Raw genomic sequence first — 15,928 nt, 5'->3', positions numbered from 1 at the left:
TAGACTAGACTATAGACTAGACTATAGACTAGACTATAGACTAGACTACTATAGACTAGACTATAGACTAGACTATAGACTAGACTATAGACTAGACTATAGACTAGACTATAGACTAGACTATAGACTAGACTATAGACTAGACTATAGACTAGACTATAGACTAGACTATAGACTAGACTATAGACTAGACTATAGACTAGACTATAGACTAGACTATAGACTAGACTATAGACTAGACTATAGACTAGACTATAGACTAGACTATAGACTAGACTATAGACTAGACTATAGACTAGACTATAGACTAGACTATAGACTAGACTATAGACTAGACTATAGACTAGACTATAGACTAGACTATAGACTAGACTATAGACTAGACTATAGACTAGACTATAGACTAGATAGACTAGACTATAGACTAGACTATAGACCAGACTATAGACTAGACTATAGACTAGACTATAGACTAGACTTGACTATAGACTAGACTATAGACTAGACTAGACTTGACTATAGACTAGACTATAGACTAGACTTGACTATAGATTAGACTATAGACTAGACTATAGACTAGACTATAGACTAGACTATAGACTAGACTATAGACTAGACTATAGACTAGACTATAGACTAGACTATAGACTAGACTATAGACTAGACTATAGACTAGACTAGACTAGACTATAGACTAGACTATAGACTAGACTATAGACTAGACTATAGACTAGACTATAGACTAGACTATAGACTAGACTATAGACTAGACTAGACTAGACTATAGACTAGACTATAGACTAGACTATAGACTAGACTATAGACTAGACTATAGACTAGACTATAGACTAGACTATAGACTAGACTATAGACTAGACTATAGACTAGACTATAGACTAGACTATAGACTAGACTATAGACTAGACTATAGACTAGACTATAGACTAGACTATAGACTAGACTATAGACTAGGCTATAGACTAGACTATAGACTAGACTATAGACTAGACTATAGACTATACTATAGACTAGACTATAGACTAGACTATAGACTAGACTATAGACTAGACTATAGACTAGACTATAGACTAGACTATAGACTAGACTATAGACTAGACTATAGACTAGACTATAGACTAGACTAGACTAGACTATAGACTAGACTATAGACTAGACTATAGACTAGACTATAGACTAGACTATAGACTAGACTATAGACTAGACTATAGACTAGACTATAGACTAGACTATAGACTAGACTATAGACTAGACTATAGACTAGACTATAGACTAGACTATAGACTAGACTATAGACTAGACTATAGACTAGACTATAGACTAGACTATAGACTAGACTATAGACTAGACTATAGACTAGACTATAGACTAGACTATAGACTAGACTATGTATATCTTCATTAGTAGCGCTGTTATTGTTTTTATTCTTTTTAAAGTTTATACCCCGCTAATTGTTAGTGGCATACTTTTAGGCATTAATGAAAACACTTAAGCCAACTAAGGTCATCTTGACATACAAAATACATTGCAGAAAGCATATAAAAATGGCTACTTTAAAACACTTTTACTTTCATTTTTCTTTTAAAACCACTCACATTGAAATACCAACCTCTTTGTCTCAAAATCTGTCTTTGCCTATTTCGACGCCGCTGTTGCTCCTGCGGCCAATATTCCATATAAATCCAAAAAAAATCTCAAACAAAAGCACATCACGGCACAGGAAAGAAAGACCATAAAAAAGGCCGACATATACATTAAAATGTCTTGCATATTGTCACTAATATATATATATTTCACCGCTTTCAAAGAACAAATTTTAAATAAAACTTAATTTTTCTATTTCACTATAAAATATCTGTACAACTTGTTGTTGAAATTTACAAAAACAAAGTGTTTTATTATTATTTGTGTTAAAATATTTTTAAACTGTTTTTGCTGTCTGCCTACTGTTTTTTTTAAGCGAACGTTTGTTAATAAAAATTTGTTTTTATTATCAGTTTCTTTCTGAATGAGTTTGTCAAAGTTATAACGAATGGCGAGGTTTAGAAATTGGGTTAGGTTAGGGGTATAGAGGGACCAGTGGAGAAGTTTAAGGTTTATTATATGTATTTCATTTATGTTTGTAGTTGTTTTTATTGTTTTTTGAAAATTATGTCTAATGATAAGTTTTTTTGATAAGATTGTCGTCATTCTACGCTTTTAGTTGGTTGAGTAATTATGAAAAAAAATTGTCAAACTAAAAAATATAAAACAGTTATATACGCTCTAAGTTTTTATTTAGCATCTATATTTTTTGTTTGTAAATCAATTTCTGTTTCAATATTAATTTACAGTATACAGTAGCGTATTAGTGATATTTAACAATCAGCACGTATACGCTCCGAATCATGGTGATTTGCTTTTTTTAATAAATTTGTACTATTAAATCTTAAGAGAATAAGAGAAAATAGTCTATAGTCTAGTCTATCTAGTCTATAGTCTAGTCTATAGTCTAGTCTATAGTCTAGTCTATAGTCTAGTCTATAGTCTAGTCTATAGTCTAGTCTATAGTCTAGTCTATAGTCTAGTCTATAGTCTAGTCTATAGTCTAGTCTATAGTCTAGTCTATAGTCTAGTCTATAGTCTAGTCTATAGTCTAGTCTATAGTCTAGTCTATAGTCTAGTCTATAGTCTAGTCTATAGTCTAGTCTATAGTCTAGTCTATAGTCTAGTCTATAGTCTAGTCTATAGTCTAGTCTATAGTCTAGTCTATAGTCTAGTCTATAGTCTAGTCTATAGTCTAGTCTATAGTCTAGTCTATAGTCTAGTCTATAGTCTAGTCTATAGTCTAGTCTATAGTCTAGTCTATAGTCTAGTCTATAGTCTAGTCTATAGTCTAGTCTATAGTCTAGTCTATAGTCTAGTCTATAGTCTAGTCTATAGTCTAGTCTATAGTCTAGTCTATAGTCTAGTCTATAGTCTAGTCTATAGTCTAGTCTATAGTCTAGTCTATAGTCTAGTCTATAGTCTAGTCTATAGTCTAGTCTATAGTCTAGTCTATAGTCTAGTCTATAGTCTAGTCTATAGTCTAGTCTATAGTCTAGTCTATAGTCTAGTCTATAGTCTAGTCTATAGTCTAGTCTATAGTCTAGTCTATAGTCTAGTCTATAGTCTAGTCTATAGTCTAGTCTATAGTCTAGTCTATAGTCTAGTCTATAGTCTAGTCTATAGTCTAGTCTATAGTCTAGTCTATAGTCTAGTCTATAGTCTAGTCTATAGTCTAGTCTATAGTCTAGTCTATAGTCTAGTCTATAGTCTAGTCTATAGTCTAGTCTATAGTCTAGTCTATAGTCTAGTCTATAGTCTAGTCTATAGTCTAGTCTATAGTCTAGTCTATAGTCTAGTCTATAGTCTAGTCTATAGTCTAGTCTATAGTCTAGTCTATAGTCTAGTCTATAGTCTAGTCTATAGTCTAGTCTATAGTCTAGTCTATAGTCTAGTCTATAGTCTAGTCTATAGTCTAGTCTATAGTCTAGTCTATAGTCTAGTCTATAGTCTAGTCTATAGTCTAGTCTATAGTCTAGTCTATAGTCTAGTCTATAGTCTAGTCTATAGTCTAGTCTATAGTCTAGTCTAGTCTAGTCTATAGTCTAGTCTATAGTCTAGTCTATAGTCTAGTCTATAGTCTAGTCTATAGTCTAGTCTATAGTCTAGTCTATAGTCTAGTCTATAGTCTAGTCTATAGTCTAGTCTATAGTCTAGTCTATAGTCTAGTCTATAGTCTAGTCTATAGTCTAGTCTATAGTCTAGTCTATAGTCTAGTCTATAGTCTAGTCTATAGTCTAGTCTATAGTCTAGTCTATAGACTAGTCTATAGTCTAGTCTATAGTCTAGTCTATAGTCTAGTCTATAGTCTAGTCTATAGTCTAGTCTATAGTCTAGTCTATAGTCTAGTCTATAGTCTAGTCTATAGTCTAGTCTATAGTCTAGTCTATAGTCTAGTCTATAGTCTAGTCTATAGTCTAGTCTATAGTCTAGTCTATAGTCTAGTCTATAGTCTAGTCTATAGTCTAGTCTATAGTCTAGTCTATAGTCTAGTCTATAGTCTAGTCTATAGTCTAGTCTATAGTCTAGTCTATAGTCTAGTCTATAGTCTAGTCTATAGTCTAGTCTATAGTCTAGTCTATAGTCTAGTCTATAGTCTAGTCTATAGTCTAGTCTATAGTCTAGTCTATAGTCTAGTCTATAGTCTAGTCTATAGTCTAGTCTATAGTCTAGTCTATAGTCTAGTCTATAGTCTAGTCTATAGTCTAGTCTATAGTCTAGTCTATAGTCTAGTCTATAGTCTAGTCTATAGTCTAGTCTATAGTCTAGTCTATAGTCTAGTCTATAGTCTAGTCTATAGTCTAGTCTATAGTCTAGTCTATAGTCTAGTCTATAGTCTAGTCTATAGTCTAGTCTATAGTCTAGTCTATAGTCTAGTCTATAGTCTAGTCTATAGTCTAGTCTATAGTCTAGTCTATAGTCTAGTCTATAGTCTAGTCTATAGTCTAGTCTATAGTCTAGTCTATAGTCTAGTCTATAGTCTAGTCTATAGTCTAGTCTATAGTCTAGTCTATAGTCTAGTCTATAGTCTAGTCTATAGTCTAGTCTATAGTCTAGTCTATAGTCTAGTCTATAGTCTAGTCTATAGTCTAGTCTATAGTCTAGTCTATAGTCTAGTCTATAGTCTAGTCTATAGTCTAGTCTATAGTCTAGTCTATAGTCTAGTCTATAGTCTAGTCTATAGTCTAGTCTATAGTCTAGTCTATAGTCTAGTCTATAGTCTAGTCTATAGTCTAGTCTATAGTCTAGTCTATAGTCTAGTCTATAGTCTAGTCTATAGTCTAGTCTAGTAGTCTAAGTCTATAGTCTAGTCTAATAGTCTAGTCTATAGTCTATTATGTCTAGTCTATAGTCTAGTCTATAGTCTAGTCTATAGTCTAGTCTATAGTATAGTCTATAGGTCTAGTCTATATCTAGTCTATAGTCTAGTCTATAGTCTAGATCTATAGTCAGTCTATAGTCTAGTTCTAAGTCTAGTCTATAGCTAGGTCTATAGTCTAGTCTATAGTCTAGTCTATAGTCTAGTCTATAGTCTAGGTCTATAGTCTAGTCTATAGTCCTAGTCTATAGTCTAGGTCCTATAGTCTAGTCTATAGTCTAGTCTATAGTCTAGTCCTATGTCAGGCTAGTCTCTAGTCTAGTCTATAGGCTAGTCTAGAGGCTAGTCCTATCGTCTAGTCTATAGTCTAGTCTATAGTCTATTCTATAGTCTAGTCTATAGTCTAGTCTATAGTCTAGTCCTATAGTCCTAGTCTATAGTCTAGTCTATAGTCTAGTCTATAGTCTAGTCTATAGTCTAGTCTATAGTCTAGTCTATAGTCTAGTCTATAGTCTAGTCTATAGTCTAGTCTATAGTCTAGTCTATAGTCTAGTCTATAGTCTAGTCTATAGTCTAGTCTATAGTCTAGTCTATAGTCTAGTCTATAGTCTAGTCTAGTCTATAGTCTAGTCTAGTCTAGTCTAGTCTAGTCTATAGTCTAGTCTATAGTCTAGTCTATAGTCTAGTCTATAGTCTAGTCTATAGTCTTAGTCTAGTCTATAGTCTAGTCTATAGTCTAGTCTAGTCTAGTTTTTTTTTTCTTTTTTTTCTAGTCCATATTCTAGTCTATACTCTAGTTCATATTCTAGTCTATAGTCGTGTCTATAGTCTAGTCTATTGTCTATAGTCTAGTCTATTGTCTAGTGTACAGTCTAGTCTATAGTTTAGTCTGTAGTCTAGTCTGTAGTCTAATATATAGGCTAGTCTGTAGTATTGTATGGCCTTTTGGAAATAAGAGCATCAAGTTACCACTCCAGTTTTGGAGTGGCATTAGTTGATCAAACTAGATGAACAATTTCTTGGCACCATGTTCTATAAGTCCATTGATCCCTAATAGATGGAACATCATTAAAGGAAAAATAGTATTTTTGAGCTACAGTTCGGATCAAAATAACTTTGGACATAATCATTTAATATTGGGAAGGCAAAATAGCTGGTCTACTTATTAGCGCTAACCACTTAAATTAACTTTTTTCATTCAATTACTAGGAGTAGTAGGGGTTTTATTTGGAAAAGTTTTTAAAACTCTTAAAAGTGTGGGCAGGTTATTTTTCAGGTATTTACATATATTAGATTTCTGTTTAAAAGACATACCTCTTTCAAGACGTTCTCGATTTAAACGCCGTGTCTTGCAAATCCGTATAAATGACTGTTTTATTTAGGAGAAATATATATTTTATAACAAAAATAAAACTTTTTATAAAAATTACAAATTACATACTAAAACTATTCGGTAAATACCAAATAGTGAGGCCATGGCAGCAAAATATATTATAATATTGTCAGCAGCTGCCATGATCAAAATATTAATAAAAAAATTAAGAATTCTTTAATATTATTTACAAAAAGATTAACTTTAAGCACTGTACTATATTTTAAAAAATGTTTCAATACACTAACTACAAGTTATTGGCATTTTAGGCCACAATTTTTATAATTCCATTCAATTTTAATTGAAACATTTATAGATTATACGAGTACACACATGTATTACCATAAACTGCTTATTATTAGAAAAAAAATTGTTTTTGCTTCCACTTGTGATAAGATAAGACATTTTTTTATATATAATATTGTTTTATTTTATATACCATTTTCTCTTTATTATCCATACCCGATTCTGAAGATGATGAGTTTGTGCACCGCCAGGCTGAGAGCCATTGATTGGAATTGGGACGACAATGCGATGGGCGACATAGACGTTCAAGTTTTTTACTTTTTATATTAACAAAAAAGCATATTATAGGCATAACCAGAAAAAGGAATAAAAATCCTATAATGTAAAATATCAAGTCATTCATTTCTTTTATATAAGAACTGAACTACACTCCAAAATTTAATTTTTTAAATAATTTATCGAACTACATAATTTTTAAGTAGTGTGTGAGTATTAGTATTTATTTACTTTACTTAATACTAAATATTAATTGATTTGTTTACTTTTACTCATACCACTATGACCAGTTTTTTTGCCATTTCTTTTGTTTAATCTCGGCCCGTTTTGGAAAATAGTTGGTGGAAGGGGGTTGGGTAAGAAACAGCGATAAGACGGCTCGGTATTTTATTTGTTTTTAACAAGTTCATAGTGATATTTAGTTTAGGAGATAAGATTAAAGACATGTGTATATATCTACATACAAGTGTGAAAATATATACATTTAACACCCATTAGAGTTACACCCTACATTTTGGTTTTCAATGGATCAAATAAATAGTTGTCAATGTTTTTAAAGAATAGCATAAAGCCCTGTTTTAAATTTTTTGCTAACTGACCTTAGTCATTTCGAAAGGTTCATATATGCATGTCATTTGAACAAAAAGTGCCACTAGAGTACACCAATAGCTCGCCAAAGCTGAAATTAAGTTTCAGAAATTTAAATTTTCAAAACTTTTATTCTTATTTTATTCTTATATATTCTATTGTGAATCGTAGTTCTATACAAGTACTGGCATTGAACATAAGATATAGACCACCACTCGTTCGATCCGAGATAAAACTATATTGCACATTTTTTATTGTTAATATTTTATAACCATAAAGTGCATTTAATCAATATTTCAATTACGATTATAAAATGGTTTTTTAATTTTCAACTATCTAAATAATGTCTGATTCACAGACCGATTTATCAACGCCCTGATTAAACTGCTAATATTATAGACAAGTAGACTGGTTTTAAATTGTTTTAGAAACGCATACTTTTAATGTTTAAATTCCTTATATTTACTAATACAAGTTCTGTTGTTCAGTTTTAGTTCAGTTCTAATTCAGTTCTAGTTCAGTTCTAGTTCAGTTCTAGTTCAGTTCTAGTTCAGTTCTAGTTCAGTTCTAGTTCAGTTCTAGTTCAGTTCTAGTTCAGTTCTAGTTCAGTTCTAGTTCAGTTCTAGTTCTAGTTCAGTTCTAGTTCAGTTCTAGTTCAGTTCTAGTTCAGTTCTAGTTCAGTTCTAGTTCAGTTCTAGTTCAGTTCTAGTTCAGTTCTAGTTCAGTTCTAGTTCAGTTCTAGTTCAGTTCTAGTTCAGTCTAGTTCAGTTCTAGTTCAGTTCTAGTTCAGTTCTAGTTCAGTTCTAGTTCAGTTCTAGTTCAGTTCTAGTTCAGTTCTAGTTCAGTTCTAGTTCAGTTCTAGTTCAGTTCTAGTTCAGTTCTAGTTCAGTTCTAGTTCAGTTCTAGTTCAGTTCTAGTTCAGTTCTAGTTCAGTTCTAGTTCAGTTTCTAGTTCAGTTCTAGTTCAGTTCTAGTTCAGTTCTAGTTCAGTTCTAGTTCAGTTCTAGTTCAGTTCTAGTTCAGTTCTAGTTCAGTTCTAGTTCAGTTCTAGTTCAGTTCTAGTTCAGTTCTAGTTCAGTTCTAGTTCAGTTCTAGTTCAGTTCTAGTTCAGTTCTAGTTCAGTTCTAGTTCGTTCTAGTTCAGTTCTAGTTCAGTTCTAGTTCAGTTCTAGTTCAGTTCTAGTTCAGTTCTAGTTCAGTTCTAGTTCAGTTCTAGTTCAGTTCTAGTTCAGTTCTAGTTCAGTTCTAGTTCAGTTCTAGTTCAGTTCTAGTTCAGTTCTAGTTCAGTTCTAGTTCAGTTCTAGTTCAGTTCTAGTTCAGTTCTAGTTCAGTTCTAGTTCAGTTCTAGTTCAGTTCTAGTTCAGTTCTAGTTCAGTTCTAGTTCAGTTCTAGTTCAGTTATATTTCAGTTCTAGTTCAGTTCTAGTTCCGTTCTAGTTCCGTTCTAGATCCGTTCTAGTTCAGTTCTAGTTCAGTTCTAGTTCAGTTCTTGTTCAGTTCTTGTTCAGTTCTGTTCAGTTCTAGTTCCGTTCTATTTCCGTTCTAGCTCAGTTCTAGTTCAGTTCTAGTTCAGTTCTTGTTCAGTTCTAGTTCCGTTCTAGTTCTAGTTCCGTTCTAGTTCAGTTCTTGTTCAGTTCTTGTTCAGTTCTAGTTCCGTTCTAGTTCCGTTCTATTTCCGTTCTAGTTCAGTTCTAGTTCAGTTCTAGTTCAGTTCTTGTTCAGTTCTAGTTCCGTTCTAGTTCCGTTCTAGTTCCGTTCTAGTTCCGTTCTAGTTCAGTTCTTGTTCAGTTCTAGTTCAGTTTTAATTCAGTACTAGTTCAGTTATTATGGAAATATTTTGCGAATGTGAACAAAAAGCAATAGCAATATTCATAAATCGGTTTTATACTCTGGCAACTCTGCTTAAAGATTATAACGAACAGATTTGTTAACATTATTTATAACAAAAGCAAAGATAAAAATAATTTTGATTTTAACAAACAAATTAACTTCACTTGCTTCTAGATAAATTTTATCTAGAAATTTTAATGGAAAACAAATCGCAATGATTAACAAGTTAAATTAAATACAATAATAAAATACAGAAAAATAAGATACAAAAATATTTTATTACCGGTATTATAATGACGTCGTTGACGTATATTTTGACGATTGCGCCTATGAGCGCTACTGCCAAAACCGCAATAATCCAAAATAAACCACAATATAACCTAAATTTATTAATAACACACACATGAAGATTCAACGTACATTTTACGATTAAAAAATTCCACAATTGTTTTACCCTTAAAATAAAATACACGATGGGCATCACCAGGAATAAAATGAAAAACATTAAAATATAAATACCAAAAATATCCATATTTAAGGTATTACTTTTTTCTTCAAACACAAACACGTTAATTCTTTTTATTAAAAAAAAGTTGGAAATAACTACATGTTATTTTTAATTTAATTATAATTGTTTATGTTCTTTTTTTACAAAATTATGTCAATAAAATATTGACAAACAATTTTTTAAACACTTTGCCAGTTAACTGTCACCGAAATCAAAATAACTGAACCGAAATCAAATAAAACAACCAACAAACTTATTTATTTTTTTTATTTTCTATTTTGCTGTTATGACAGACGTCACTCTTCTTTCTGTCCAAATAAAAAATGTTTTTTTATCGCTTCTTTCAGCAGAGCGATAAGATTAATGGTGCCAAAGAGTTTGGAATATATATATTGGTGTACATTTTGCAAAAATATATGAAATCGATGGTTCAGAAAAACAAGGACAAAACTCTTAACTCCCTAAAATTATTTTCAATGTAAAGTATATCATTAATAGGTAACTCAGTTCAAAATTTAATAATATATAAATCCAAATTATCCGATTCGATGATCTTACTTTAGTTCAGTTCTTGTTCATTACTAGTTCAATTCTAGTTCAGTTCTATTTCAGTTCAAGTTGAGTTCAAGTTCAGTTCTAGTTCTAGTTCAGTTCTAGTTCAGTTCTAGTTCAGTTCTAGTTCAGTTCTAGTTCAGTTCTAGTTCAGTTCTAGTTCAGTTCTAGTTCAGTTCTAGTTCAGTTCTAGTTCAGTTCTAGTTCAGTTCCTAGTTCAGTTCTAGTTCAGTTCTAGTTCAGTTCTAGTTCAGTTCCTAGTTCAGTTCTAGTTCAGTTCTAGTTCAGTTCTAGTCAGTTCTAGTCAGTTCTAGTTCAGTTCTAGTTCAGTTCTAGTTCAGTTCTAGTTCAGTTCTAGTTCAGTTCTACTTCAGTTCTAGTTCAGTTCTAGTTCAGTTCTAGTTCAGTTCTAGTTCAGTTCTAGTTCAGTTCTAGTTCAGTTCTAGTTCAGTTCTAGTTCAGTTCTAGTTCAGTTCTAGTTCAGTTCTAGTTCAGTTCTAGTTCAGTTTCTAGTTCAGTTCTAGTCAGTTCTAGTTCAGTTCTAGTTCAGTTCTAGTTCAGTTCTAGTTCAGTTCTAGTTTCAGTTCTAGTTCAGTTCTAGTTCAGTTCTAGTTCAGTTCTAGTTCAGTTCTAGTTCAGTTCTAGTTCAGTTCTAGTTCAGTCTAGTTTCAGTTCTAGTTCAGTTCTAGTTCAGTTCTAGTTCAGTTCTAGTTCAGTTCTAGTTCAGTTCTAGTTCAGTTCTAGTTTCAGTTCTAGTTCAGTTCTAGTTCAGTTCTAGTTCAGTTCTATTCAGTTCTAGTTCAGTTCTAGTTCAGTTCTAGTTCAGTTCTAGGTTCAGTTCTAGTTCAGTTCTAGTTCAGTTCTAGTTCAGTTCTAGTTCAGTTCTAGTTCAGTTCTAGTTCAGTTCTAGTTCAGTTCTAGTTCAGTTCTAGTTCAGTTCTAGTTCAGTTCTAGTTCAGTTCTAGTTTCAGTTCTAGTTCAGTTCTAGTTCAGTCTAGTTCAGTTCTAGTTCAGTTCTAGTTCAGTTCTAGTTCAGTTCTAGTTCATTTCTAGTTCAGTTCTAGTTCAGTTCTAGTTCAGTTCTAGTTTCAGTTCTAGTTCAGTTCTAGTTCAGTTCTAGTTCAGTTCTAGTTCAGTTCTAGTCATTCTAGTTCAGTTCTAGTTCAGTTCTAGTTCAGTTCTAGTTCAGTTCTAGTTCAGTCTAGTTCAGTTCTAGTTCAGTTCTAGTTCAGTTCTAGTTCAGTTCTAGTTCAGTTCTAGTTCAGTTCTAGTCAGTTCTAGTTCAGTTCATTCAGTTCAGTTCAGTTCTAGTTCAGTTCTAGTAGTTCAGTTCTATTCAGTCTAGTTCAGTTCTAGTTCAGTTCTAGTTCAGTTCTAGTTCAGTTCTAGTTCAGTTCTAGTTCAGTTTCTAGTTCAGTTCTAGTTCAGTTCTAGTTCAGTTCTAGTTCAGTTCTAGTTCAGTTCTAGTTCAGTTCTAGTTCAGTTCTAGTTCAGTTCTAGTTCAGTTCTAGTTCAGTTCTAGTTCAGTTCTAGTTCAGTTCTAGTTTAGTTCTAGTTCAGTTCTAGTTCAGTTCTAGTTCAGTTCTAGTTCTAGGTTCAGTTCTAGTTCAGTTCTAGTTCAGTTCTAGTTCAGTTCTAGTTCAGTTCTAGTTCAGTTCTAGTTCAGTTCTAGTTCAGTTCTAGTTCAGTTCTATTTCAGTTCGAGCTCAGTTCGAGCTCAGTTCTAGTTCAGCTCTTGTTCAATTCTAGTTCAGTTTTAGTTTTGGATTTAATTAAAATATTTTTAGAAAAATCGCTGGAAATTGTACCATTTCTTCCGAAAATCTATAATGTAGATAATTTTTTTTTAAAGTTTTTAATTATATTAATTTAATACCTTCCTCTTCATGTGATGATGTATGATTCTTTCGTGTCAATAAAATTGCAATAAAATATATTATAAAAAATATTATTATTGCAACCACAAACATATTAAATATTTTTTATATTTTTAATTTGGAAGTAGATACTTGAACACAAAATTAATAACTTAACAGTACTTCTAGCTAAAAATTATTGAAAAATACTAATGAATATTCAACGGGTTCTTAGCGTTTACAATCAAACTGAACTAAATTATAAACAAAAGTTATCAGCGATAGTTAATCGTTTAACAGATATGGCGATTTAATGCTAAAGTTTATTGATTTCCAAGTACCCAATAAAATGAATTTTCTATTAAAATTTTTATATACCTTGGACGGCAGTAGGAACCAGTAAGTTATTAACTTAAAAAATATTAACTATATTTAATAAAATATTTAATATTGAAATTTTTTGTTGTGATTTAAATAAATTTGAATATTTTTCGTTAATTTCACAATTACCTTGATGCATGCTACGCCATTTTTTATATTTTAAAATCCATAAAATAAAAATCGCAAGTAAACAACATGTTAGAAAGATATACATGACTAAATATAAAACTTTCCGATATAAATCTAATTGAAATTAACAGTATTTTAACGACTTTTACACAAAAATTATTCAAACCAACTGATAGGTTTATTAGTCTTTAACTGGTTTTTTCACAACTTAGAAAACGAAGAGAAACGAAATTATCTCGCAAAGTATTGATAAAAATTACTGATAATTTGCAAAAAATATACGTTAATAGAAATTTTGGGTGGGAATTCTGAATTAATTTAAGGTTGTATTAAAACAATGCTAAAATATTTGTTTTTTTTGTTTAAAACAATAAATGTCACATGGGAGAGTAATAATAATTTCACAAGATATTGGAAAATTTTGTTTGGTTTTAATGTGAACCGATCCTTAGGAAATTTGGAATATATATTAAACATGTTATTTCATTGTTATACTAGTCTATACATACTTGTCTATAAGCTTGTTCCGAGGAATAGCCCTTTTGAGAATCTCACGTATGAATACCTCTCAATCGTAGCGTATTAATATAGTAAACATGGAAAAAATAAGATATATATTTTTTTTTGGAACGACCCTCAGTTCTCTAAAAGTCAGTTCTATTTCTGTTTTAGTTCAGTTTTAGTTCAGTTCTAGTTCAGTTTCTAGTTCAGTTCTAGTTCAGTTCTAGTTCAGTTCTAGTTCAGTTCTAGTTCAGTTCTAGTTCAGTTTTAGTTCAGTTCTAGTTCAGTTCTAGTTCAGTTCTAGTTCAGTTCTAGTTCAGTTCTAGTTCAGTTCTAGTTCAGTTCTAGTTCAGTTCTAGTTCAGTTCTAGTTCAGTTCTAGTTCAGTTCTAGTTCAGTTCTAGTTCAGTTCTAGTTCAGTTCTAGTTCAGTTCTAGTTCAGTTCTAGTTCAGTTCTAGTTCAGTTCTAGTTCAGTTCTAGTTCAGTTCTAGTTCAGTTCTAGTTCAGTTCTAGTTCAGTTCTAGTTCAGTTCTAGTTCAGTTCTAGTTCAGTTCTAGTTCAGTTCTAGTTCAGTTCTAGTTCAGTTCTACTTCAGTTCTAGTTCAGTTCTAGTTCAGTTCTAGATCAGTTCTAGTTCAGTTCTAGTTCAGTTCTAGTTCAGTTCTAGTTCAGTTCTAGTTCAGTTCAGTTCAGTTCTAGTTCAATTCTAATACACTAGTACTACCGTTGGGTGGGGACTATGGGGGTACTTTTCTTTTTGAAAGAACTATAGGATAACAACGGCTTCCGCTGAATGAATACATTTTCAATTATTGAATTTCACAATTTAATTTTTTGCTTATCACCAAAAGTACTTCAAATTCAGACAAAAAAATAATAATCAGATTTCAGAATATTGTTTACATATGATATTTACTGTTATATATGTATACTTTTAGCTTAGTCATTAGACAGAGTAAAAAATTAAAGAGAGCTACATATATAGTACTCAATATTTAGATATAACATAAAAGAGATTTTGATTAAATTTTATAAGGTTTTGGATAGCACGTGATATGAGTTCCATGTATGAATCATCATTATACATAAATGTTTATATTTATTTTGCAAAAATCGGAATCAAATTAGTAAATCTTGTTCATATGAACGCTAAATTAAAACGCGTTTAGTCCTTTGAATATTTTGCATATTTTACCTCTTTGAAAACTATTTTGATTCTGTTGCATTCTCCTCCTTCTTCTCGATCTGCGATGATTCGTTCTCAGTGTTAAGCAATAATTACAACAAACGCAACACATTATAATAATTGGAAGTATAAAAACTATTCCGTACAATAGCAAATATGACATTACCGCATTCATTTTAATATTTTTTTTTTTAATATAACCGAAATCTGACAAAAACTCAACTTTACTAGTGTAGGTATTTGTAAACAAAACACTTTTTGAAATCAATTATACTCCTTCTTTAGTTTTAATCTTATTTCGCTTTTATCAATATTTATAAACATTTTAATTAAGCGATTATATTTAACTATATTTTTTGGAAACAAATTTTTTTAATTATATTCGAATCATACAGGGGTTAATTATACCCTACACTACTATAGTGTGGGTACTATGCATCTGTTTGTACTGCTATCAATTCAGAATCACTTCCTCAGTGATTTAATACTGTAGGATCTTGTGTGAATAGTCTATAGGCTAGACTAAACATAAAAAACTGTGAAATCTTATAGATTATTACCTGAACTATGTTTCGGGCAACAAACGCATGTCTTATACATCAATATTACAAAGAATAATACTGCTGCCGAGAGTGATACCAACAATAATATTTCCTCGAAATCAAAAGCCATGGTGTCAGAATTTTGTTAAATCACATTTAGACAGAGAAATGGTCAGAAAGAAACTGATTTAAAGAGAAATGTAATCAAGTATACTCCCATTAAGAGTGTTTGAACGATAAAAAGTAACATGTTTTAGATTAAATACATATGATAATAACCCAGCAAACAATCTGGTCTAATGTGCAAATAATAATGTCCAAAACAAATTTTTCTTTTTTAACTTTTAATATTTAAAAATATTTAGCTTTCCGTGGATATAGGGGTGTTGCTTTCTCTAGCATTGAAAATGTTATAATATTTCAAACGTCTAAAATTGTGTTTGCTGGGTATGGGGATTACAGTTAAGGGGGGTTTTTTTATAAGCAAAAATTCCCTTATACAGCTAAACATTTTGATAAAGTATTTAAAGATAATTTCTATACCCTACACCTATAGAGGAGAGAAGTGTTTATAAATTGGTCACGGGGTTATCTGAATATCCGATTTTAGCTCTATTTGACTGTAGACCAGCATATGAACTTTCTCATAGACTAGTCTTCAGACTTGAAAATAGTCCAATCTATGGTCTTTACTAAAGACTAGTCTTTAATCTTGACTATAGTGCAGACTATAGACTCTTCTAAGACCTGACTATAGATTCGTCTATAGACTTGACTATAAATTAGACTGTAAATCTGACTATATATTAGCCTATAGTCCAAACTGTAGACTATAGATTAGTCTAGAGTCCAGATTATAGATCAGTCTATAATCTTACTGATCCTAAGTCTATAGTCCAGACAATAAACCATTCTATAGTCCTGACTATAAACCATTCATAGTTTTGAAAGACTGGTCTATAATCAAGATTAAAGATTGGTGTATTTTTTGATCTATAGTCTTAACAATAGGTCAGTCTATAATCTTAACTATAGATCAGATT

The 15,928-nt window shown here is 31.3% G+C and overlaps 1 protein-coding gene across 12 annotated transcripts in view; it reads right to left on the bottom strand.

The window, feature by feature from the left end:
* LOC119608731 overlaps positions 1–15,928 on the bottom strand; it is a 48,344-nt gene that overhangs the window by 12,150 nt on the left and 20,266 nt on the right. The window contains exons 1-2 of one of the 12 annotated variants that reach the window (XM_037963268.1): positions 9,685–10,025; positions 9,514–9,610 (exon numbers count right to left, since the gene is read on the bottom strand). The exons of 6 other annotated variants lie outside the window; for them this stretch is intronic. In XM_037963268.1, the coding sequence (XP_037819196.1) occupies positions 9,514–9,610; positions 9,685–9,762 (175 nt within the window). In that variant the 5' untranslated portion in view covers positions 9,763–10,025. Of the gene's footprint in view, positions 1–6,235; positions 6,291–6,362; positions 6,440–6,755; positions 6,990–9,513; positions 9,611–9,650; positions 10,026–12,166; positions 12,355–14,903; positions 15,032–15,928 lie in introns of those variants that run through there. 5 more of the 12 variants (XM_037963273.1, XM_037963274.1, XM_037963280.1 and 2 more) reach the window with 5 other exon arrangements.

This window comes from Lucilia sericata, unplaced genomic scaffold (genome assembly GCF_015586225.1).
Source record: "Lucilia sericata isolate MDLA Ls3-8-SP2 unplaced genomic scaffold, ASM1558622v1 Contig000877F_arrow, whole genome shotgun sequence".
Lineage (NCBI taxonomy): Eukaryota > Metazoa > Arthropoda > Insecta > Diptera > Calliphoridae > Lucilia > Lucilia sericata.
The sequence above is the reverse complement of the archived record's forward strand: the minus strand, read 5'-3'. Positions and strand labels throughout refer to the sequence as shown.